General features: G+C 60.6%; 3 protein-coding genes across 9 annotated transcripts in view; 2 read left to right on the top strand and 1 right to left on the bottom strand.

Annotated features, from left to right (window-relative positions):
* CRAMP1 (cramped chromatin regulator homolog 1) overlaps positions 1-19,979 on the bottom strand; it is a 54,448-nt gene extending 34,469 nt beyond the window's left edge. For 5 of the 6 annotated variants that reach the window (XM_062180396.1, XM_062180398.1, XM_062180399.1 and 2 more), the window contains exons 1-6: positions 19,897-19,979; positions 18,495-18,796; positions 11,147-11,340; positions 10,263-10,416; positions 7,329-7,412; positions 2,327-2,374 (exon numbers count right to left, since the gene is read on the bottom strand). In XM_062180396.1, coding sequence (XP_062036380.1) covers positions 2,327-2,374; positions 7,329-7,412; positions 10,263-10,416; positions 11,147-11,340; positions 18,495-18,795 — 781 coding nt within the window. In that variant the 5' untranslated portion in view covers position 18,796; positions 19,897-19,979. Of the gene's footprint in view, positions 1-2,326; positions 2,375-7,328; positions 7,413-10,262; positions 10,417-11,146; positions 11,341-18,494; positions 18,871-19,896 lie in introns of those variants that run through there. The other variant, XM_062180397.1, reaches the window with a different exon arrangement.
* LOC133751041 (basic proline-rich protein-like) lies at positions 18,879-21,051 on the top strand. The gene is made up of 2 exons (XM_062180918.1): positions 18,879-20,345; positions 20,557-21,051. Exons 1-2 carry the CDS (start codon positions 18,879-18,881, stop codon positions 21,049-21,051), a joined length of 1,962 nt encoding a protein of 653 aa, XP_062036902.1.
* IFT140 (intraflagellar transport 140) overlaps positions 20,784-23,754 on the top strand; it is a 99,596-nt gene continuing 96,625 nt past the window's right edge. The window contains exon 1 of one of the 2 annotated variants that reach the window (XM_062180996.1): positions 20,784-20,874. The gene's annotated coding sequence lies outside the window, so the exon portion shown is untranslated. Of the gene's footprint in view, positions 20,875-20,957; positions 21,022-23,754 lie in introns of those variants that run through there. The other variant, XM_062180997.1, reaches the window with a different exon arrangement.

Genomic DNA, 23,754 nt, shown 5'->3' with positions numbered 1-23,754 from the left:
TCTGGCTGTCCTCTCTCTGTGTAATTCTTTCAAATAAATAAATCTTAAAAAAAAAAAAAAAGACCCAAGCCAGGTCCAGCCCTTCCCAAGGCTGCATATGTGCAGTCATAAACAGAAGAGCCCTCCCCTCTGAGTACTTCTGCCTCAGGTCCTCAGGGAACCTTGGGTCCCACAGTTACTAGGGAAATGGACCGTCGAAATGGCACCACCTTGCATCACAGTTGGATCAAGTCTCCCTACTCAGCCCTGCAATATTCTTGACAACTATTTCCCTTTTCTTCTCTTTAAATATCGAGGATCTGGGGGTCCTGTTTGGTCTGGCGCCATCTAGACACCCACATCTCATATTGGAGTGCCTGAGCTCCAGGCCTGGCCCCTCTCCTTACTCCAGCTTCCTGCTACTGCACACCCTGGGAGGTGGCACTGATGCTTCAAGTACTTGGGTCCCACATGGATGCCTAGGTGAAGTTTTAAGTTTTGGGCTTTGGCCTGGCCCAGCCTGGCTGTTGCAGGCATCTGGGGAGTGACCCAGTGGACGGAAGCTCTGTCTCTGTCTCAAAAGCCCACATCAAGTTCCTGAAGTAGATCCCCATGTGGCCAGATGACAGGCTCTCCTGGGAGCTGCACAGTATGCGTCCACCATGCCCACCTCCCCAGGCATGGCTGACAACTCCTCTTCCTGGAGGCCAGACCCACTAGGGGAACTTCTACTGGATCCCAAAGGCAACCTGTGCCCTTGGTGGCCCAGAGTTTCGGTCAACTCTGGCTCATACAACCTAGTTGTGTGGGGTCTGGCTCAGAAAAAGCCTCAGGAATCCAAGAGATGCACCTGTGATGACACCAGAGAGAAAGCACAGGCCAGCCCCTGAGCACCGCCCACACCAAAAGTTTCCAGGTCTGTGGAGGAAGCTGAGGGGAAAACAACCAGAGGGGAGGGAGGCAACAGATGGAGGAAGAGGCCAGGAAGGTAGTGCTTGGGGAGGAGCGCCCAGGACAGGGGCTGAGAGGGATCTGGGCGAGATCAAACGTCCAGGGTTCCGGGATCAGGAAGCAGCTGCCAGACGACCACCAACACCACAGGACAGGGCAGCTACCAACGAGGGCCCCACACTCGGCGGGAAATCTATACACGCAGAATCCCCAGGCCATGGAAGAGCAGCATGGTCCACAGAAGGGTGGTGCGTGGAGGTGTGGCCAGAATGAGACAGGTGTCCATGGAGCTCCTGACCCACCAGGACACAGTGAGGAGGCAGAGCAAGCATTCTCAGAGCATGCAGCAGGAGGGCGGCAGGGGGACACAGCAGGGCCAGGGGCAGAAGGGGTGGGATTTACAAAGCAACGTGCAGACGTAATGGATGAGTCAGGTCTGCAGTCTTCCCCCAGGAAAAGGCAACCGAAGGCCTAGGAAGAGCAAACCAGGCGCGGCCGACACCCGGTGCTGGGAGGCCTCAGAGGGGCCGTGGGCCGTGACACGGACTACAGAGAAGCTCGTGGGGCAGACCCCCTGCTGGCTGGGAAACAGGCCAGGAGACTGTCAGAGCAAGGGGGGGACTCCAGACAGCTTCACGGCCCAGGCTGGCAGGGGCAGGATGAGACAAGTGGGGTCCTTCACACCACAAGCTCTCTGGAGAGTAGTCCATAGCGGCTGGCCCAGCAGGCCCTGGCACAGGCGTCACAGGGAGAGCAGCTGAGCCCTGGCCAGTAGGGAGTGAGGTGGGGAGGAGCAGAAAGCTACAGCCCAGGCCCAGCAGAGCAGGAAAGAACAGAAAGCAAAGGCCTCACAGCATCAGGCACCGAGGCCAGGAAGCACACAGGCTAAGGACGCAGGCAGCGAGGAAGGCAGACCTGGGGTCATCTCAACATGTCAAGACCACGGCCACAGCCAGGGACCTCAGAAGGAAGATGGCCAGAGTGGGCCCCGGCACCACTCCTGGGGCTGAGAACCCCTGTGGGACTGCAGGACACTGAAGGTTTCCACGGAGGACAGAGCACCTCAGGCCCACCTGCATGTTTCCGAGACTACGGAGAAGTCCAGGGGAGACAGCCACGTCTCAGGACACCACCGTCCTAGCGTCAGGACGCCCACGCTTGCACCCCGACTGTGCAGGTGTTGAGTCCCTGCTCCGCTCTGACCCCAGCCTCCTGCTAAAGCAGACGCTGGAGGCAGCACTGAGGGCTCGAGCAGCGCGGTCCCACTCTGGCAGCTCCAGCTGTCGTGGGCATTTGAGAAGTAGACCACCAGATAAAAGTGTGTGCTTTTGCTTTCATTCATTTTCTGTCTCTCCTAAAAATTTACAAACAAAATAAAACAAGTTCTTACTTACCCCAACCTGAATGAGTTCGTTCAACTTCGTTGCATTCTTGTCATCCATACCTTTAAGTGGAAAACAAGCACATGAGACTAAGCGGGCCATGAGCCTCCACCTCCCTGAACTGGATCACAAGATCACTTTCAACACAGACTCCAAACACAGTAAGTGAACACGCAGGCTGATCCATAGTAACACCTCCACGGTGCTGCAGCCAGGCCAGCACGTCTGTCCAGGTCTCCCTTGGAGGTACCTTTCCTGCCCTGTGAGCACTCCCACCCCACCCCCAGGGCCCTGTGTACACTCCCCACCCCCACAGGGCCCTGTGAGCACCCCCCATCCCCACAGGGCCCTGTGAGCACTCCCAACCCCCCCACACAGGGCCCTGTGAGCACCCCCCCACCCCACCACAGGGCCCTGTGAGCACTCCCACCCCCCCCACAGGGCCCTGTGTACACTCCCCACCCCCACAGGGCCCTGTGAGCACTCCCACCCCACCACAGGGCCCTGTGTACACTCCCCACCCCCACAGGGCCCTGTGAGCACTCCCACCCCCCCCACAGGGCCCTGTGAGCACCCCCCACCCCACCACAGGGCCCTGTGAGCACTCCCACCCCCCCCCACAGGGCCCTGTGAGCACTCCCACCCCACCACAGGGCCCTGTGAGCACTCCCACCCCCCCCCCCACAGGGCCCTGTGAGCACTCCCAACCCCCCCCCACAGGGCCCTGTGAGCAACCCCCACCCCACCACAGGGCCCTGTGAGCACTCCCACCCCCCCCCCCACATGGCCCTGTGAGCACTCCCACCCCACCACAGGGCCCTGTGAGCACTCCCACCCCCCCCCACAGGGCCCTGTGAGCACCCCCCCCCACAGGGCCCTGTGAGCACTCCCACCCCCCCACAGGGCCCTGTGAGCACTCCCACCCCCCCCCCACAGGGCCCTGTGAGCACTCCCACCCCCCCCACAGGGCCCTGTGAGCACTCCCACCCCCCCCCACAGGGCCCTGTGAGCACCCCCCCACCCCACCACAGGGCCCTGTGAGCACTCCCAACCCCCCCCCACAGGGCCCTGTGTGCCCCTAGGTCCACTGCTCTGAGTCCCAGCCCCCAGAATGATCAACCTGACCCCTCATGCTGGTCCTACTTCCCTGACCCCTCACTACCCATGGCGACCCTTGAGATGCACGAGCATCTTGCATGGACCAGTCAAGAAGAGAATGGAGGGGTGGGTGTTTGGGTGCTTCCTGTGAACGTTCTCAAAGCCTGCAAATTCTGAAGGAAAGAAGATAACCCATAAACATGCAAACCAGGCCAGGGGCAGGGACTAAGTGGCCACCAAAGGAGCAGACACTGACTGTGCCTGTCAATCAGGAGTGGACATCCAGTAAGGATGAAGACATTACAGAAAAATCATGACGAGAAGGCACAGCTGGTACAACTGGGCGAGAGAAAAGAAGTTTGAGACTAAAGGGAAATGCCACCAGATAGAAGGGTCTTCAGGAAAGAACAGGCACAGCCCGGCCCCGCCCAGGAGGAAAGCTGCCCTCCATGGGGTAGGCGTCCAGGCTCACACACGCTCACGCTGAGATCTGAAGGAGGCAGCAGCCGAAGGGGGGGGAGGGGGGAGGGCACGGCCGGCTGCTGCGTCTGCAGGTGCAGAGAGGACGGTGGGCACCCGGGGAGAGGCTGAAATGCAGCCCGCAGGGCCTGGCTCCCTCTGTCTCGGGAGCGGCGGGAAACAGTGCAGCATGGGAAAGCAAGGGAGGAAGGCAAAGAGGGCAGCTGCCCCACTCTGGGGTGACCAGGACATCCTGGCCAGCAGCACCGCCCAACACCACACTGCAGCTCAGTCCAGCCGGGAGCCCCACCTCCAGCTCCGGCACCCAGCATGGGAGTCCCTTTTGGATAGAAGCCACAGGCACAAGATGGCGAGGACTCGGGAGCCAGCCATGGAAACTGGCCACTCACAACAACCCACAGCCGCTGTGCCCCACCTCCCCCGTCCCAGGGTGAAGCAGAGGCCAGGCGCACAATGAGTCTGACGTGCGTTCCGCAAAGAGCCCCAAGCACATCTGTTTGCATCCAACCTGAGGGTCCTCCAAGGCTTCTGCTAACAGGGATAATGTCACCTCACAGAAAAGCTCTGACCACGGTGCTTGACACAGGCAGTGTGTGTGGAAGGCCCAAGCGCAGGGCAGGGACGCCCTCTGGAGACCTCACAGAGAACAGGCTCCCGAGCTCAGATCATGGACACATGTTCCAGGTATTGTAGAGAGCCACACACGTGCCAAAACCCAGCAGACAGACTGCCAGGATGCACTTCCCAGACACACCAGGTGACACAACAGCGAAGACACGGCACCAACAATCTCCAGACAGGCAACTGGAAGGGAGGCGGGGCTCACGAGCTGCACGAGTGACCTGCAGCCCTGCCGAAGGGACCAGAGACAGCACTGACAGGAGAGCGGAGTATCTTCATCAATAGAGGCCCCAGGCCCTCCGTCGGGAGGCCAGCCACATCCTGAGGGCAATGCAGTCACCCACGGTCGTGAGCCGGGGATGGAGAAGAGCAGGACTCCAAACACGTATGTGGAGACAGAGACGGCATGAGATGGGGCCCTGGCATGGTGTCCACAGTAGGGAGGCACCCAACACACTCCCGTGACCAGAGGCCACTCCAGGGGCCAGCACTGTGGCACAGCAGGTAAAGCCGCCACCTGTGATGCCGGCATCCTGTACGGGTGCCATTTGTTCTCTGGCTGCTCCTCTTCCCACCCAGCTCTCTGCTAATAACCTGGAAAGACAGAGGAAGTCGGCTCAAGTGTCTGAGTCCCTTCCACCCACATGGGAGACCAGGATAAGGCTCCTGGCTCCCGGTTTCAGCCTGGGCCAGTGCTAGCCGTTGCATTTCGGGAGCGAACTAGCAGATGGTAGATTTGTCTCTCCTTCTCTTTCAAAACTTAAAAAAACAAAAGAAACAAAAACCTATTGCCACAATGGCCAGGGCGGTACCAAGCAGAAGGCAGCAGCTTCGTCCTAGTATCCCAGGTGGGTGCAGGGGCCCAAAAGGTTGAGCCACCTTCTGCTGCTTTCTCAGGCCATAGCAGAGAGCTGGATTGTAAGTGGAGCAGCCAGGACTTGAACCAGTGCCCATATGGGATGCTGGCATTGCAGGCAGAGGCTTAACCTAACCCACAGTGCCAGCTCCCACAAATAAATCCTTAGAAAAGAAACAAAAAACAAAAAAGCAGCCACTCAGGGCAAGGACACAGCAGAGCAAACAGCGAGTAGGAGGACCACAAGGGCGGTGCACACCGCTCCAAGTGGGAGGGACCACAGGGGCTGTGCACACCGCTCCAAGTGGGAGGGACCACAGGGGCTGTGCACACCGCTCCAAGTGGGAGGCCAGGTATAGGAAAGAAGCCCTGGCGTTAAGGAGAGCCTTACAGTAGACAATGGCTGTGGACACCAGGCAAGGGGCCTAGCAGCTGCTGGTCTGCACCAAGGGGGAGGGTGCTGGGAGAGGGCACAGGAGGAACAGGGACTGGAACAGGGACAGGCGGCCCTGGGCCACCAACATGAGCAGTCTCACCTGTACTGGTGCTCACTCCTGGCCAAGAAAGGCAAGAGTGGCCATGAGGTGGGTGGGGAAGGGACAGGTGCTCTGCCAGGACCCAGCTGACATCCCAGGGCAGTCACAGCAGCAACAGAGAGAGGGAAGGGGACGCTCAGCACTCACACAGCACCTGAAGCCACAGGACCAGGGAGGCCACTCAAGTGAGCAGGGAGACTCACAAGCAAGGAGGGTCAGCAGCCAAAAACACAGCTGCTCAGACACTGGCGAGAGATGCAGGGGATGTGGGGGCGGGGATCTGAGGATGGCAGTGCCCAGGGTGAGAAAGTCATTGTGTCCCTGACAAGACTCACGGCAGCCACTGGGCAGCATGATGAGTGGATGACCAGATACAACAGACAACCAGTGGTCAGCATACAGCTTGGCCCAGGCTCACAGAGCAGCTGGTAAACTCCATTCTCCAGAGGCCCAGTGCTGCCCTGAGCCACATCAGGTGACTGGCCGTGGCCCCTGAATGCTCACTGCACAGGAGAAGCATCAGGGCCACACAGGTGTGGCCCCAGGGAGGAGAAGTGTCCTTACCCAGTGCCGAACCAACTCTGCCGAAAGGAAAATCTGAAGGCTGGCACTGTGGCGCAGCAGGCTAAGCCTCCGCCTATGGCGCCAGCACGCCATGAGGGCGCTGGTTCGTGTCCCAGCTGCTCCTCTGCTCATACAGCACCCTGCTATGGCCTGAGAAAGCAGCGTAAGATGACCCAAATGCTTGAGCCTCTGTACCCTTGTGGAAGACCTGGAAGAAGCTCCTGGCTCCTGACTTCAGATCAGCTCAGCTCTGGCCACTGTGGCCACTTGGGGAGAAGTAGTAGACGGAAGACCTCTCTGCCTCTCCCTCGCTCTGTAACTCTGGCCCCAAATAAGTACATAAAATCTTAAAAACAAAAATACACATATATATAAAAAGAAAGGGAATCTGTTCACAAGGAGAGGATCAGCCAGTAAGTAAGGGGCATTTTGTAAGGAGGCCTGGACTCCAGAGTGTACTGTTCTAGCCCAGGAGGTCCAGGGAGAGCCCACAGCTGCATGCAGGCCACAGTCCTGGGCTAGGAGACCAAATTTGGAGGTGGAGGTGAGGCCTCAGAGACGGTCAGTGTGAGAAGCAGGTATGACCAGGGGCTGTGGGCGTGCTGCGGGTTGAGGCTGTCTCATGGCCAAGGGCTAGAGTGAGAAAAAAGTAGGTCCATGTGTGTAAAACATACGTGCACACAGGGGAGGGAGACAGTGACATGGCAATGGTGACGACTGTGACCTAACTGAAAGCACAGGGCTGGTCCCCTACTCTTCAACTTCTCTGTTGCTGAAATACTTAGTGCCAGGGTCGGAGGGAGAGGAGGAGGGAAGGCTCCTGGGCACTGCGGTCAGTGACCCAGGGACAGTGACACTCACAGCCCCCGATCTTCTTGCGCAGCTCGCCGTAGCAGATTAGGCCGTACAGCTCTTGGGACGACTTCTTCAGCCCTCGAGAGAACACTGGAGGAGAACAACACAGCGTCAGGCAAGGGACGCACAGACAGCCCTGGCGGCAGTGGTGTGCAGCTGGTTCCCTGGCATTTGTCCCTTGGAGGAACCTGGGCTGAGATGGAGCAATGGGCAATTTTCAAAGTAAAAAGTGTAACAGAAATGTGGGGAATTCTACAAAATTACTCCCAACAGGCAGATCAGATGCCTCCCAAAACATGCATGTTCCTAGGACCTCACTAAATCTCTCCTTTTGTGTCCCCCCGGCACCCGGGAACCAGGGGGACTCACCTTCCCACCTCCCCTGTTCCCTCCCAGGCTGACAAAGGATCCACTCGTGTGGACCCTCCCTGATGTCCAGCCCGCCTCGCTGCTTCCCTAACAGCCCCGGCTTCGTCTGGGAGAAGGCGGACTGAGACGTGTGGGGCAGCTGCTGGAGTGTACACTCTGCTGTCCCGGATGCTGCGACATGCCTGGGAGCGCAGTGCCTCACCCTGGAGCCTCACGTGCTGAAGGCACTGTGTTCTGATTTTCTCTGATCCGTCAAGCCAGACCTCAGCCCAAGACACCTGCCCTCTGCTCCCAGTGGCCCCACACCCCTCTCCTCCAGGCCCCAATGCCTGAGTGTTTCTGATGACAGGAGAGGAAGGACGCCTCCGCAAGTGCAAAGGAGGCTCTGGGCATGTGATCCGACGTGGTGCTCCAGGAACGGGACTGACGGTTCTGGACGCTTCCCGAGGGCAGGACCCAGGACCGCCCACCAGGTCCATCCACAACAGACATCATTTAGCCATCAGAAGGTTGCTCTGCCGAGCAGGCTGACCCTCGCTGTCACCTGTGTGACCTTTACAACATTAAGTCAGGGAGAAAAGCCAGACGGGCCACACACTGTGCGATTCCATTTCCATGAAACGTCCAGGACGGGCAGACCCATAGACAGGAAGTAGATTCCTTCTGGGATGTGAAAACGGTCTGGAATTAAACAGATGACGTCTGCACAAACTGGAAATATAGGAAAAGCCATTCAACTATACACCCTGAAAACACATACACATTTTTAAAGTTACCACTTGAAACTGCAAAGAGAAAAAAGCCACTACCCAGAAAGACAAAAGCAAACAGGAAAGTGAGGCAAGGGGCCGGGGCAGTGGAGCCCTGGGACAGGGTCCAGGCTCTGGGAGGTGGCCCTCGACCCCAAGGGGCTCTACCGTGTGCCTCTCCAGGCTCGGCTTTGCTACAAACTCTGAGGTGCGACAGAGCCTGTTTTGCCAGAACTTTGAGTTCCTAAAACAGAACTTACGGCCAAAAGCAGCCATCAGCAGGAAGGGATGGCTGTATGGACCCAGGAACCCAAGGTCGTCGTGGAATCACTGTGGGGTTGCTAAGACAACCGAAATCCCAGAGAGAAACACAAGACATAGTGCCACCCGAGCAATGATGGACAGGCTGTGTTCTAAGAGACAACCTGTCAGTGCAAGTCTGCACCTGTCCCCAAGGGTCCCTGGCTAGCAGTTCAGCCCACTCCCTGCTCCTTGTTCACCAATGCTTTGCTTCTTACTTGGCTTAATGTGTCAGACAAACCCACAAAAACTACAGATGGGGCACCATCACAAACACACACAATGTATAAACTATGTTGCCACGCTGTGTGCTGTGTGACCCGCAACAGTCAAGCAGCCCAAGGTGCTCCATGGCATCTGGCAGCTTCCTTGTCCTCAGTGGAGACAGCACGAGACCAGTCGCCCCGGGAGAGCCCCGCTCTCATGGCTGCACTTTCTGTAAGCCACTGGAGAAGGTGACATCCAATCCAAACAAAACAATCTGTGAGACAGGCACCCACGAAGAGCCAGAGGCCAGCAGTGCCCCTGAAGGTGTGAGCGCAGTCACACAACTTGACAGCGCTTGTCACAGCCTCAGACACCCAGGACTCCGCCTGGAATTAGCCAATGAGCTCGGACCAGAGAACTGAAAAGGAACAGGTGAGCACCTTCAGCTTCAGCAAAGATCTGCCAATCAACCCATGTATGGAGACTGACAACCCACTCCTAAGGGGCTTTCAAGACGGGCCCGTTTGTGTCAGCAGATGGAGGGGTTGTGGCCCCACACTCTAGGTGGCAGGATTCACACAGTGGTCACCATCCAGGGACCCAGCTAAGAGGACACTGCAAGAACAGCAGAGACCAGGACTGTGGAGGCGGCCACAGCCACAGGTGCCCTGGTGTGGTCAGAGTGGTAGGATTAAAGAGAATGAAGGTGAGAGACAGAGGAGCAGAAGCAGGTGTCTGGGGGAGGGCACTGCTACGTGAGGCTGTAGGACAGTGTGGGGACAGGAGGGTCTCCTGACATCAGAGATGGCCCAAGGGCACTTCCAGCCAGAAATGCACCTGGAGATGACGTAGTCACATGACTCAAGATGGACTATGCAAATGCTGGCTCACACATGGGTGTGAAAGCCTTGGGGAAATGGGTATCCCCCCCAGCAGACCAGTTCCTTCCCCACTGTGCCCCTTCTTGGGAGGGAAGGGCGAGGAGGAGGCAGGTGCTCACTTCTGGAACCTGCAGCCTGACACTGGGCCTCAGCACCCTCACTCACCCTGGACATGAGCTGAACCCACGTGCACCCAGAACTGCTGGAAACCAAGCTCACACCTCCGAAGAGCAGTGGTAAGAGTGCTGAGCGCAGCACACGGAGGCTGGGCTGTGACGCACTGGGACCCTCGGTCACCCGGTGCACACCGAGCACCAGGAGGCCGCCATGGCAGCCCACCACAGTCGCAAGCATGCCTCGCAGACTTGCCAGGAACTGCCTGCCAGGCAGAAGCCCACCCCTCAGCCCCTCAAGGCTGAGCAGCGGCCACTCACCGTTGCTGAAGTCGATATATTTGGTGATCTTGTGCCAGGTTCGGTAGTAGAAGTGCCGGACCTGTTCCTTGTTCTTCACCATGCTCGCGGGTTTGCCTTTCTTCTTGTACTTCAGGGCAATGTTGTTCTGAATCGCCTCAAAGTCCTTCCCGTGCTGGAGAAGAAAGCCTAGGTTAACAGCTCAGGGATTAAACCACGCAGCGCTCCGTGGGACACGGACCTAAGAAGCAGAGAGGGAACTGGTGCTGTGCCAGCGAGCACTCTTCCGGTAGCACCCCTTTCCTAATCCTCCGCCTAGCGGCGCTGGCACACCAGGTTCTAGTCCCGTTTGGGGCGCCGGATTCTGTCCCGGTTGCCCCTCTTCCAGGCCAGCTCTCTGCTGTGGCCAGGGAGTGCAGTGGAGGATGGCCCAAGTGCTTGGGCCCTGCACCCCATGGGAGACCAGGAGAAGCACCTGGCTCCTGCCTTCGGATCAGCGCAGTGCGCCGGCCCAGCAGCCATTGGAGGGTGAACCAACGGCAAAGGAAGACCGTTCTCTCTGTCTCTCTCTCACTATCCACTCTGCTTGTCAAAAATAAAAAATTAAAAAAAAAAAAAAAAAAAAAAAAAGTTGTCCCAGACACAGGTAAGAGTTTTGGGCAAGATGTCAAAGCAGCACAGATACCCCCCATGGCCACTCAGGAAGAGCCTACCAGGTCACAGCTAGGAGATAAAGGCCAAGGTTGGGAGCAAGGCCCCCACGCTGCCTCCACCCCCTCAGCAGCCCCCAGCTGGAACCTGCTCACCTAGGAGCTGTGCAGCCGAAGGAATCAGAAGCAGAAGCTCCGTGGCAGGTGCAGAGCTCGGGACCGGAGTCTGAGCCGCTTCTCACCTTCAGCACTCACCTCGTACAGCCCCTCGAAGAAGGTGTTCTTGTCCTCCGTGCTCCACGACTCCCACTGCCGCCGGACCTTCTTGCCTTCTTCCTTCTCAGCACCAGAAGACCCTAAGTTCCGGGAGGACGAGCGCGAGCCCCCCGCAGGGGCACTGGGGGCAACCCCGGATACATTTCCAGACGACGACCCGCCACCTTCGGCTCCTTGGAGAGAAAGGACTACACAGTGAGCTGTTCCTGAAAGCTGGGAAGCTGAGCAAGGCGGAACCGGATAGGGAAAACCACAAGGGCCCACTGTCCCAAGGCCATGCTCAACGGATGCCCCCAGCAGGACAACACCTGGGACCCCCAGGTGTCAGCAAGGCCCTTTAGGAAAGACGAATCCTGGCTTGCCCCAGTGACTCGATGCACTGTCCCTGCTAGAGAGATCAAGTACCCTCTGGGAGCAGAAGTCACGCGTCACGCTCACCAGGTCTTCTCCCAGGGAGGATTTGCCTGAAATACTGCTTTTAATATCTGCAAATAAACAAGTTGAACTCAAACTCAGAGAATGTCCCCATGTGCATGAGATAAGACCCACACACCAGAATATGAACCACGTAACAAAACCAGCCAAGGGGCCACTCTCAACCGTGCCTCAGCCCCGCAGAGACAGCCAGCAGGGCTGTAAATGTATGTGCCATGGGTCCCTGTCACTACAGATGGTCCACAACCTAGCAGACCGGACTTGTGATTTGTGCACTCTCATGATGGTGGGAAAGGGACACACATGTTGTAGAAATCATACTCCGGTCTGGGATGTACGTCTTTTCCCAGGCTAGCAACACGCAGGACCATCCTTTCTGGCTACCCTGGGCAGTGGCAGCACCCACAGCTCCCAGTCAGCGTGGCTGCTCGAGAGGCAATCAGACAGTCGATGTGCTGCAGGCCTCGCCAGCCTGTCCCAGCAGGTTAGGGGACTCCGTGCACAGGTTCCCAGGACGCAACCCCACGGTCAGCGCTTCAGGCAGACCTTGAAAATGGTCAATGCAGCAGCCAGCAATCGGGGAGCGAGATGTCTTCACGCAGGCAATAGCAGTGACTCGGCTCTAGGGAGAGGATCTGACACTCCCTGGAGACAGTGAGTGAGTTCAGCAGGGCACTGATTTCACAGCCGTCGTCACATGAGGCTATTTATATCGAAATATTAATTAAAAATGTAAGCCCAGGTCTCTAGTCCCACCAGCCACATTCCGTGTGGTCAAGGGCCACACGTGGACCAGAACAGAGCACTTCCAATGCTGTGAACAGTGTTCCCGGGCAGCGCTGCACCGAGCGCCCGACACCCAGTCCTGAAGTCAGCCCAGAAGCTAAGCTGCAAGTCTGCTGTCCACCTGAGCACCCCACGGCGCAGAGAAACGCAGCTCACGCGCCCTCCGTGCAGCAGAGCGCGGCAGTGGCCCGAGGGTACCAGCTCCTCACTAGACCAAACGACACACTGGTGCTTCCCAAGACGAGTCCAACTGTGCCACGGCACCAGAGGACATTCTCCGAAGGGACCGAGCGTGTTACACGTCCAGGAGGTCACAGGTGCTTCTGCTGCCACACGGCAATCCCTCACGCGTGGTCACAGAAGGAAGGGCTGCCCTCCACAGACAGGACCTTCAGACTCTCGGTTTCTAAGCAACATTCCCCAGACTTTCCTTGCAAGGCAGCTCATCTTGCTGCCCCAGGGCACGCTGGGAAATAGCAGACATGCTTCTGAAGGCCCAGCCCGTATGTTTTGCTCAATTCTGTGAGATTTTATAGGCTCACAGCCCTGGTAACCATGAGCGGCAGAAGGAAAGTGGAACAGAAGCGTGTCTGAGCTGGAGCAGACACCAGAAGCAGAGGAAGAGGCAACACAGTGGCTCTGATGAGGCTGAGGGCGCCGCACACCACCCACTGCCGGTGGCGCCGGCCACTCCCCCTGCACAGCGAGGCACGTAGCCTGTCCTGCCCAGGTCTGAAAAATGGCGCTGCCTCGGCAGTGGGAAGGAAACAAGATGAATGTTAAAACCAAGTCACCCACGTAAGCGCTGCCAGCTGTGGCACCGTCATCCCAGACCCTGGATGCTCTCCCAAGGCAGAACAGAACCACACTTCCGAGCACAAAGAGAACACGGCTCCATGGCCTCACCGCTGCTTCACTCGACAACCCGAAACAGGCAGAAACAGGAGGGTATCCCGAGAGCCGCAGGTGGAAGACAGCCGTGGGCATCTGCGAGAGGCCACCTTCAGGCCAAGAGGGCAGAAACGGAAGGGAGAAGGGCAGAACCGGCTGGCAGAGAGGCACGAGGGGAGACGGACAACACCTAGCCTGACTGGGCAGGCACAGGGGCTTTCTCTGGGGTGGGAATGGCTTGAGACGAAGGAGAGCAGGACAAACAACCGCTCCACCTGTGGCTGTTTGGGGACCACAGAGAGGACTTGCGTGGTGAGACGCCAGCATCCGAGGAACCTGAAGGGAATGCGCAGGACTGGCATCCTGACAGTGAGCTCTCTGCGGGTCACAACCTGTCTCACTCTCCCATGCCCACCCTGGCACCAGGCCCCACACAGCAGGTGCTCAGTGACAGCCTGGGGCCCAGTGGGCAGAGAGGGCCTCCTTGTTCTTGCTGGGCCCCAGGGCGCTGCACACTGAACCCAGCCTTCCCCCTCAGCCCACGTCACTGCTCAATATTACCTTGCTTCTCCCAGGCCTGTTCCATCCCACCTGATCGAGACAATTCTAACAACCTCTGCTGTGGCGTCCCAAACCACCGATCTCTGCTATGGACCCCCTCCAGGGCCCGCAGGTGAAGGACACAGCCCCGCGGCTTTGATCTGCCGTCACCCACCTCCACACAGAGAACACCTGCTGTCATCCCCAGCACCCATCTCTGGTTGACCTTGGATGCCCCTACCTCACCCAGCACCTCAGGAAGACAAAGTCACCCCCATGTTGCAAGTGGGGAAGCAGGGGCACGGGCAGAGCCCATGCCCACTGTGGGCACAGACACAAAGGTCACGGATGCAAACAGCACCTGTTACACGCACTCAACCACGCTGCTTCATCTTGGTCTCAGTGCACGGTCATCATGCCCATTTTAGAAACAGGGACACCAAGGCTACCAAAGCATGGAAGCCCCAAGTTCCCAGGCAGCAAGAACCACCCCAGAGCCTGAGCGGAGCTTCCATGCGCTGTGCCACTAGAGCGGCCTGGTCTCGCGGGTGACGCCTCGCGGGGGTAGAAGCGTCAGTTCTGAAGGAAGAAAGCTCACCCCAAGGCGCCTCCTTAGGCTCGGGAGAGGACGTCACACAGAACGCCCACGACTAGGCCAGAGTCACATGACAACTAAAGGCAGGGGTCAGGACGCAGGAGCGGCTCCATGAGGAGCCCCGGTGACCTAACCTGGGTGAGACGCGGCGGCCGCAGTCAGCCCGTCCTGCTCACTGACTGCAGCTTGCTTCCCATGGCGTGTGAGCCCCCTCCAAGGGCCGGGGACGGCAAAGCCAGCAGTGACGGGAGGTGGACTCAGCGACTGTCCCGGGACAAGAGGTGATCACAGGAGCCTCACTCACGCTTAGCTAGAGACGTCCGGGGGTCAGCTCACGGGAGTGCACCTCCAGGCCCCACTGCTCCACACCCCAGCACAGGGAAGCGGGTGGGGCTTCACCAGAGGCCCAGGACAGCCCAGGCGCCAACGCCCTCCTGTGCACCTCAGTTCCCAGCACACCACGGCTGAGGGGCAGCAGCGCCAGGAAGGTCTCCCCAGGGCCCCCGTGGTACCAGCAGCTCTGCTTCCAGAGCCCACATGCGATGCAGGGCACACCAGCCCACTTCCCGCCCTGCTGCTGGACCTACCGGCAGGGCCTGCAGCCTCCCACTGCTCGTTCTCCGGCCGGGCCTGCCAGAGCCCGGCTGTCAGCGCGGAGCTCACTGAAAGCGTCAGAGGCTTCTGCTCACACGGCCGCTGGCAGCGCTGTGCCCACGTCTGTGATGCGGCCATCTACAGCCACTTCTATCACCTTGGCATCTTCCTACCTTCGGATCGCCACACCACCCAGAGCAAAGACACAATTAAAACCCCAAAGCACACCCCACCAGCAAAAAACAAATTCACAGACCATCAGGTACCACGGACACCATGTGAGTTTTAACAGTAAAAGAGAACAAGGTACCTGAACACTAGCTCAGCCTTAAAACCTAAAACTCATCATCTTTATCAGGCCCTCTCCTGACTCGAAGCAAATGAAATCTGTCCAACTCCCAACTCAAGCCATTTACCAAGGCCCTGTGAGTGCAGGAATTTTGTCCTGCACAGCCTTCACCAGCAGCCCCTCAAGCGGCCTGGGTCACAGCTCTCCTGACCCCCAAGCACAGGGATGTCTGGGCCACACAGCAGGACGCCAGGCTGGACATCACCTTCCTCCGCTCACCACATCACATAGGGTGTGTGGCTGTGCACTGGACAGAGCCCACGGGAGCACCCCACCTCCTCCTCTTCTCCCCTCCCACGTCTGAGGGCCTGAGGCACAGCATGACCACGCCACCCAGGCATGGCATGGGGGAAGGTCACTTGCCGGGTTCGCCTGGAAGAGGAAGTGCACTCTGCAGTCTGCCACATCTGGTGAATTCCCACCCAGAGGAGCATGGGTGAGATGCTGAGCTGGTGGCAGGAACGAGCTACAGTTGCCATCGAGCAGAGGCGGGCAGCATTCTGGCCAACCTCTGCCTGAGCTCTCCCGCAGGCCAGCACGCAGCCCTTGCCCACTATAGCCGATCCACCCTCCGGAGCACTCTGCCAACACACGGTCCCAGTTCCTTCTGGACCTGAAGGTTTGAGAAAGCATAACTCTCAGCCACAAGCTCACCCAACTCAGTTTAAATGCAAAGAACCGGCCGGCGCCGCGGCTCAATAGGCTAATCCTCCGCCTTGCGGCGCCGGCACACCGGGTTCTAGTCCCGGTCGGGGCACCGATCCTGTCCCGGTTGCCCCTCTTCCAGGCCAGCTCTCTGCTGTGGCCAGGGAGTGCAGTGGAGGATGGCCCAAGTGCTTGGGCCCTGCACCCCATGGGAGACCAGGAGAAGCACCTGGCTCCTGCCATCGGATCAGCGCGGTGCGCCGGCCGCAGCGCGCCTACCCCGGCAGCCACTGGAGGGTGAACCAACGGCAAAGGAAGACCTTTCTCTCTGTCTCTCTCTCTCTCACTGTCCACTCTGCCTGTCAAAAAATAAAATAAAATAAAATAAATGCAAGGAACCTAGAATCTAGCAGGCTACACAGCAGCAGACCCTGCCACGCGGCAGCTCTGGGCAGGCGGGGCCCCGCTGCCGGTCCTAACTGCTCTTCGGTGTGGTTCCAGTCTCAAAACGCCAGGAAGCTATGAGCAGCCCACGTGGTGACAGGTGGGCGTTAGTTATCCCCTTTTACAGACAAGGAAACGGAGGCTCCGAGGTGGCCTGGATCGCCAAGGCCAGCTGACCCTGAGGCGGCCAATATGGAAGGGCAGCAGCAGCCCTCCTCCCAACCACGTCCTCAGGGACCGTGGTCTCTGAGACTCCGCCTCGGTCTAGTGGGTCCTCGGTCACTCTGGCGCTGCCACAGCGCGGGAGGAATCAAGCGGCTCCAACGAGTTCCGGCGTGCAGGATCGGTGACTTCAACATACCTGTCTCCATAGCCACGCCAAGGCCAAGTGAGGGAGGCAGGGTGCTTGGTGCACAGGCACCGGTCTCTGCTACGGCCCCGTGAGCGCCTCAGAGCACCTGGACTTGCGCTATAGAAACATCATTCTTCATTAACGCCAACAGAAGAGCCTATCCTTCCAGACCCAGGGAGAGCACACACGCTCGTGTGACAAAAGCCAAACCGGAGGAATTCCTTGCCCCATTCCCTCAAGGCCCACGAGGCTGAGACGAGGGAAGTCAAGGCGCCCCGCTCCCCGTCCACGTCTCCTGCACAGAGGTCACAGTCTGTCCGTATTGCTCATTTCCCATGACACAGAGCCAGCCCCTGTGGAGATTTCCACTGCGTGCAGGGGCAGGTCTGGGCCTCGCGAGGTCATGAGCAGGGCAGGCTCCCCTGGGTGCTGACGACTAAGCTGAGCGGGGGTCTCCCCGAAGCACGAGGGGTGTCCTGGCAGAGTGAGGTGCGTCCAGAGTCCACAGCCGTGAGCAGCGAGCAGTGCACAGGAAGCCAAGGGCAGATGGTGTCCGAGAAGCTCTGGGAGGCACAGGAGCTAAAGACCGCCGCTGGAGCTTAGCTGTGTCTCCCACCCCCAACAGCTCGCTCCAGCGCGGCAGCCGCGCTCCGGGACAGCTGAGGGGCTGCTGTCCTGTCTCCTAGGTGAGACACCTCCGGCAGGCCTGTGAGCAGAGTGGCGCCGAGGGGCCAAGGTAGTGGGGCTTGAGACCCCACCCACAGCAAGCCCTCAAGGCACCCGCGCATCCTCTCACGGAGGCCCGGACCACGGAACGCAGGTGGACCTAGAACTAACAGTGAGAAGCTGTTTGTACCAAACACGCCAAGCTGGAAGAGCACGCCGGCGCATACTGACTCAGTCAGCTCCCGCAGACCAAGATAAAGGCCACCTCGGCCTCTGCAGGTACGCTGCCCTCAACCTCCTCACCCGCAGGAAGCCCTGCTCCTGGGGAAGCAAAGGCAGGCGCCAGGGGACACGGGAGGCCTGAGCTCCCGGCCGGGCTCGGTTCATGCTTCCTTTCAAAAACTTCAGAACGATTTGATAAATGTAAACCAACATTTCCCAGGAAACCAAGTGAAAGCTTTTTTTCAGGCCAAACTCCCAGGTGCTAAATTTGCTATTTATAAACAGTGTTGCAAACCTGCTCTCCGAGGACAAGAACCCAACAGCAACATTCCCGGCTGAGACCGGGCAGACAAAACGAGGGGCCGGTCCGGAGGGCTTCCTGCACCGGGTGGGTCCAGACCTCACCGCACAGGCCGCGCTGCTTCCATCTCCCCCTACTCTGGGCGAGACCCTCCTGGCTCCCCAAAGGAAGGGCCCCGCCCTGTGCCCTCCACCCTGGGCCAGGAAGCTGTGGTCCCCACCCCCCCACTCGGGGACTGACACCCCCAGGTCATCCCCTGCTCTGAACCATTGTCCTGGGCTTGCAGCAGCCCACCACCCAGTCCGGGAGAGGAGAGTCGCAAGGGGCCTCTGGGAAAAAGCCTGCCTCGGGCTGTTTTCTTTGCCCAAAGAAAGGGTCCTCGGGCCGCGCCCTCAGAACTCACACTGGGGTCAGCCTTGGGGGGGGGGGGGACGGCGCCCCCAAGCCCCCAGCGGCGCCGCTCCCAGGGCCGGAGGGGAGGGGGCCGGGGTCCCGCGCCCGCCCTACCTTTTCCGCGGGGCCCCGAGCTGCCGCCGCCCACCGCGCCCGGCGGGTCCCTGCGGGGCCTCTTGCTCTGCGGCCGCACGCTGGACCGGAGGAAGTGGTGCTGGTCCTGGGGGCTGCCCGCTGCGCCGGGGGCCGCGGGGGCGCCGGCCCGGGGGGGCGGCTCGTCGCGCTTTGTGCCGCCGTCCTCGGCCGCGTCCGCGCCTCCGGGCGCGTCTCCGGCCAGCGCCTCCTCCTCGGCCGACCGCTTGCCCAGCTTCTTGAGCCCGTCCTCGCCGCCGCCGCCCCCCAACTTCACTGTCATCCTGCGGCCGGGGGAGCAGAGGGCAGCGCCGTGAGGCGGCCGCGCCGGGCCCGGCAACTTTCTCCGCCCGCGTCCCTCTCAACATGGCCGCCGTTGTTTGTTCCAAATCCGCGCTCGCGCCCGGCCCGCCCGGCCCGCCCCGGCCCGGCCCGGCCCGCACCGTCCGGGCCCCCGTGGGCTGCGGGGACCCGGCCGGCCGAGACCCGCGCCCCGGGCGCCCGGCTGGAGGCTGCGACTGCCCGGCCGCCCGGCGCGGCCCTGTCCCGGAGAGCGCGGGCCCCGACGCGGGCCCGGGGCCGGGCCCAGCGAGACGCGGACCCTCCGTCCCCGCGCCCGCAGCCGCCTACCCTGCGGGGCCGCGCATGGCCCGGCCGAGCGCCGGCCTCGCTCCCCGCGCCGCCTCGGCCGCGACCCAGCCCTCGTCCCCACCTCCTCCCCGCCCCCCGAAACGCGCGGGGCTCCCCGGCGCGGCGCACCTGCCCCGCGCGCGGCCCTCGGAGCCCGCCCCGCGGTGGGGCCGGGCCGCCCGCATCGACCCCGGCGCGGAACCGACACCGCCATGGTGGCCCAGGGCGGCCGGCCCAGCGCTGAGGGGGAAGCGCCGCGCGGAGCTCAGCCGAGGGTCTCGGGGACCCTGCCCGGGGTGGAGGCGCGCGCCCTGCGCCCCGGGGCCGCCCCGCGCGTCCCGGCCCAACGGCAGGAGCCCCTCGGGGGGCACCCGCGGGAAAACTCGGGGTCGCAGCTCGCTTCTCGCGTTGGCTCGCGGCCCCGCTGCCCGGAGCCAGCGCAGCGCTGGACGCGTCCTCAGCCCAGGGCGCCCCGGCACCGGCGACGACGCGCGAAGCGGCCCCGCGCGGGGCGCTAGCAAACGGGGCCCCCGGGACAGACACCCCGGCGCGACGACGCCGGGCCGCGCGGCGTCTCGGCCTGCGCGTCCCCACGGGAGGAACGCACCGACAGCAACGAGAAACCCGCAGCCCCGCCAACCGCGGCCGCCCGGGGCTGCAGGGCGTGGACGGGGCCCGCGCCCCGGGACCCGAACGCACGCAGCCTCCCTCCCGGCGGGCTGCGGCCGCACGACCGCGACCCCGCTCCGGTCACCTTTTTCATCCACGCCCCGCGGCAGCCTGGCCTCCCGGAGCCCCGGGACGTCCCCCCGGGCGCCCGCAGCGCCGGCCGGGCGGAGGAGCCCCGGCCTCCGCGCGACGGCTGAGGAGAAGCCGCGGCCGAGCCGCGCCGCCGCTGTGGCCGCCGACCGACGCTCCCTTCCCACGGCCCCTCCGCCGGGCAGCCGGGGGCTGACGGGGCTGCAGGCGACCCGAGGCCCAACCCGCAGCGCTCGGCAGCAGTTCCGGCTACGGCGGCCGGTGGAGACGCCGGGACGTCGCGCCGGGGCGGGGCGGGCGGGCGCGCGGGACGGGGCGGGGCGACGCGCGCGGGAGCGAGCCCGCACGAGCTGTCCGGCGGGCGCGCCCCCCCTAGCGGCGCTCCCATTGGCCGGGAGCGGGCGCGCGCCGCCGCACGTACGAGCGCGGGGGCGGGCCCTCGACGTGAGTAATGTTGTGACGCCGGCCTGCGCCCGTGCGGGCTGTGCGTCGCTCCGGATTGGTCAGCCGCCAGCCAATAGCGCCAGCTCGGCGCGGTGATTGGCCGCCGCTGTGTTGACGGATGCGTGAGAAGAAAACGCCGCCTCACGCCGTGTGGAAACGGGCGCGAATCCGGTGAAGCGATCCTGAGGGGGACGCTCGCGCCTCCTCACAGCGTGGGGGCGCTACGGCGCCGCCCCTCGTCGTGGCGACCGACGAGCGCGAGCAGTGCTGGTGTTTGTCAGAGCGGCGGGCCCGGCCCCGTCCCGTCGGCCCCGCGCGCCCCCTCACCATTGCCGTGGACGACGCGCGGACGCCGGCGGGGCGAGCGGCCCCGGAGCTCTGCGGGACGCGCGTCCGGAAGGGAGGCTCGCGCCCCCGTGTCCGAGACCGGCAGAGCGGGGCCCCGAGGGCCGCGCGCGCCTCGCCGACTCCCGCCCTCGGCTCCCGGCGGCGCGGGCCCGTCGTCCCGGCAACGCGGCGGCGCGGCGAGGTGAGTCCCGCGGGCCCCGGGGAGGCGGCGCGGCCCCCGGCGGAGGGCGAGCGGCGTGCGGAGCCTCGGGTGGGCCGGGGAGCGCGCGGCGGCGGCGTGGGGCCTCGGCACCAGCGAGACGTCCGGTTTTCCTCCTCCCGGCGGCAGGTTCGTGTCCGGAGCCCGGGAGTTGGCTAAGCGGGGCGACGCGGGCCTGGCGGTCGTTGTGGCTGTTCGCCCTCCGCCTCGCGCCGTTGGCCTGGTGACTCTGCGGACACGTTAGGTGCCGGCGACAGGAGCGATGAGGGAGCGGGGACAGGCGGGCCGCCCAGGCGGCGCCGGGAACGCTCTGCTGGCCCCGCTCGGGGCCGAGCACGGAGGCGGGCCTGCCTGAGGCGGGGGCGCCCGGGCCGCAGCGCCCAGTGCAGCCGGAAGGGGGGGTGCAGGGGCCGGAGGATCAAGTCCTGAGGGCTCCCTGGAGGAGAGATGTCCTCAGCACCCAGCAGAAAAGACCCAGGCACGAGAGAACATGTTGTTAGTGGGAGGGAAGGTCGAGTGGGAAGTATCACCGTGTTCCTAAATCTGTATGTGTGAAAAATATGAAATTTGTATACCTGAAATGAAATTTTAAAGGAGAGAAAATGTTGTTAGCATTCTGTTATCACAGTGTTTGAAGTTAAAAAACAAAGCAGGGCAAGTCAAGTTTAATTTTATTCAAGCTCTGTTAGAATTACCCTATCAGAGCACATATGTCATATGTAATCATTACAACAAAAATAAAGTATTGCTCAATTTTCAGAGAAATTTTTCTGCAAAGTAAACCCGTTAAAGATTATTCTGGCGGCCGGCGCCATGGTGTAGCCAGTGAAGCCGCCGCCTGCAGTGCAGACATCCCACATAGGTACGGGTTCAAGTCCCTGCAGCTCCACTTCCAGCTCTGTGCTCTGGCCTGGGAAAGCAGAAGAAGACGGCCCAAGTGCTTGGGTCCCTGCACCCACGTGGGAGACCTGGAAGAAGCTCCTGGCTTCAGATGTGGCCGTTGTGGTCATTTGGGGAGTAAACCAGCAGATGGAAGACCTCTGTCCCCCTCTGGCTCTACCTCTCTCTGTAACTCTTTCAGATAAAATAAATATTAAAAAAAGAATGTTTCATAGGATGTAGACCTTTGTCTAGATGCAAAACATTGAAACTCATCGTAAAAGGTTTCCATGGTGGGCATTTGGCCTCTTGATTGGAACACCTGCCTCCCAGTCACAGCGCTTGGGTCTGACTCCCAGCTCTGATTCAACTCCCTGTAACGCACCTGGAAGGCAGAGGCCATGGCTCAAGAACTGGGGCTGCTGCCACCCACGTGGCACACCCAGCTGGAGTCAGGCTCCTGGCTCCAATGTAGCCAATCCACAGCTGTTGCAGGCATTTGGGGAGTTAACCAGCAAGTAGGAGATGGATCTCTGTCTTCCAAGTAAACTGAAAATAAATGTTTAAAAAATGTTTCCGAAACAGAGATTTGGGTGCAGTGGTTAAGTCATTGCTTGGGACACTGGTATCCACATTTGAGGGCCTGGTAGCTCTGCTTACCAACCAGCTTCCTGCTGCTGCATGCCTGGGAAGCAGGTGACGGCTCCGGTACTTGAGTCCCTGCCACCCATGTGGCAGATCCAGATGGAACTCTAGACTCCTGGCTGTGGCAGTTGGGCAGTGGAAATGGGAAGCTAGTGGAAGAACTGTCTGCTCCTCTTTCTCACTGACTTTCAAATAAAATTAACATAGATAAATAAAAATTTTCGAAAAGGTCCTTTTGCTAATTTTTTTTTATTTGACAGAGTTAGTGAGAGAGAGAGAGAGAGAGACAGAGAGAAAGGTCTTCCATTGGTTCACCCCCCAAATGGCTGCAAAGGCTGGAGCTACACCAATCTGAAGCCAGGAGCCAGGTGCTTCCTCCTGGTCTCCCATGTGGGTGCAGGGCCCAAGCACTTGGGCCATCCTCCACTGCACTCCCTGGCCACATCAGAGAGCTGGACTGGAAGAGGAGCAACTGGAACTAGAACCCGGTGCCCACACGAGATGCCAGTGCGGCAGGCAGAGGATTAACCAAGTGAGCCACGGCGCCAACTCTGCTAATTTTAAGAAATCTTTTTTTTTTTAAAAGATTTATTTTATTTATTTGAAAAAGTTATAGAGGTAGAGACAGAGAGAGAGGTCTTCCATCTGCTGGTTCACTCCCCAGATGGCCAAAACGGCCAGAGCTGCGCCGATCCAAAGCCAGGAGCCAGGAGCCTCCTCCGGGTCTCCCACGCGGGTGGGTGGACTTGAGCCATCTTCTGCTTTCCCAGGCCATGGCAGAAAGCTGGATTGGAAGAGGAGCAGCTGGGACTAGAACCAGCGCCCATATGAGATGCCGGTGCTTCAGGCCAGGGCCTTAACCCACTGGGTCACAGCCGGCCCCAAGAAATCTTTTTTGAGAGACAGTCATAGGGAGAGAAAATTCCCATCTGCTGTTCATTCTCCCTATGCTGTGTTGGCCGGTGAAGCCAGGAACTCCATCCGTGTCTCCCCGTGGGTGTACGGATCCAAGCCCTTGAGCTCTCGCTTGCTGCCTTCCAGGGTGTGCATTAGCAGGAAGTTGGATCAGAAGTAGAGGAACTGGAACTGAACCAGGCGCTCCTGTATGGGGTGTGGGTGTCCCGAGCAGCATTGTAACTGCCCCGGCTTTCCATTCTCGGAGCGCATGCCCAGAAGTGGACCTGCGGGATCCCAGCAGCTGCACCGTCTTACATTCCCAGCAGGAGTGCACAGGGGCTCCAGCTGTGGGCATTGGGCAGTGGAAGAACTGGCCAACACATTCCTGCTGTTCTGGTAGCTCTTGTGTTGGTATGAAGCTGGCCCACGGGCACTCTGCTC

The sequence above is a fragment of the Lepus europaeus genome, chromosome 21, assembly GCF_033115175.1.
Source record: "Lepus europaeus isolate LE1 chromosome 21, mLepTim1.pri, whole genome shotgun sequence".
NCBI classification, from domain to species: domain Eukaryota; kingdom Metazoa; phylum Chordata; class Mammalia; order Lagomorpha; family Leporidae; genus Lepus; species Lepus europaeus.
This window is presented reverse-complemented; position numbering and strand designations above follow the sequence as displayed.

What these genes read in the sequence shown, in the direction of transcription:
- LOC133751041 (XM_062180918.1), top strand. Translation starts at nt 18,879, where the DNA reads ATGGCCGCCGTTGTTTGTTCCAAATCCGCGCTCGCGCCCGGCCCGCCC. An exon ending in CGCGGGGGCGGGCCCTCGAC is followed by an intron (nt 20,346 to 20,556) that starts GTGAGTAATGTT and finishes GCCTCCTCACAG; the next exon opens with CGTGGGGGCGCTACGGCGCC.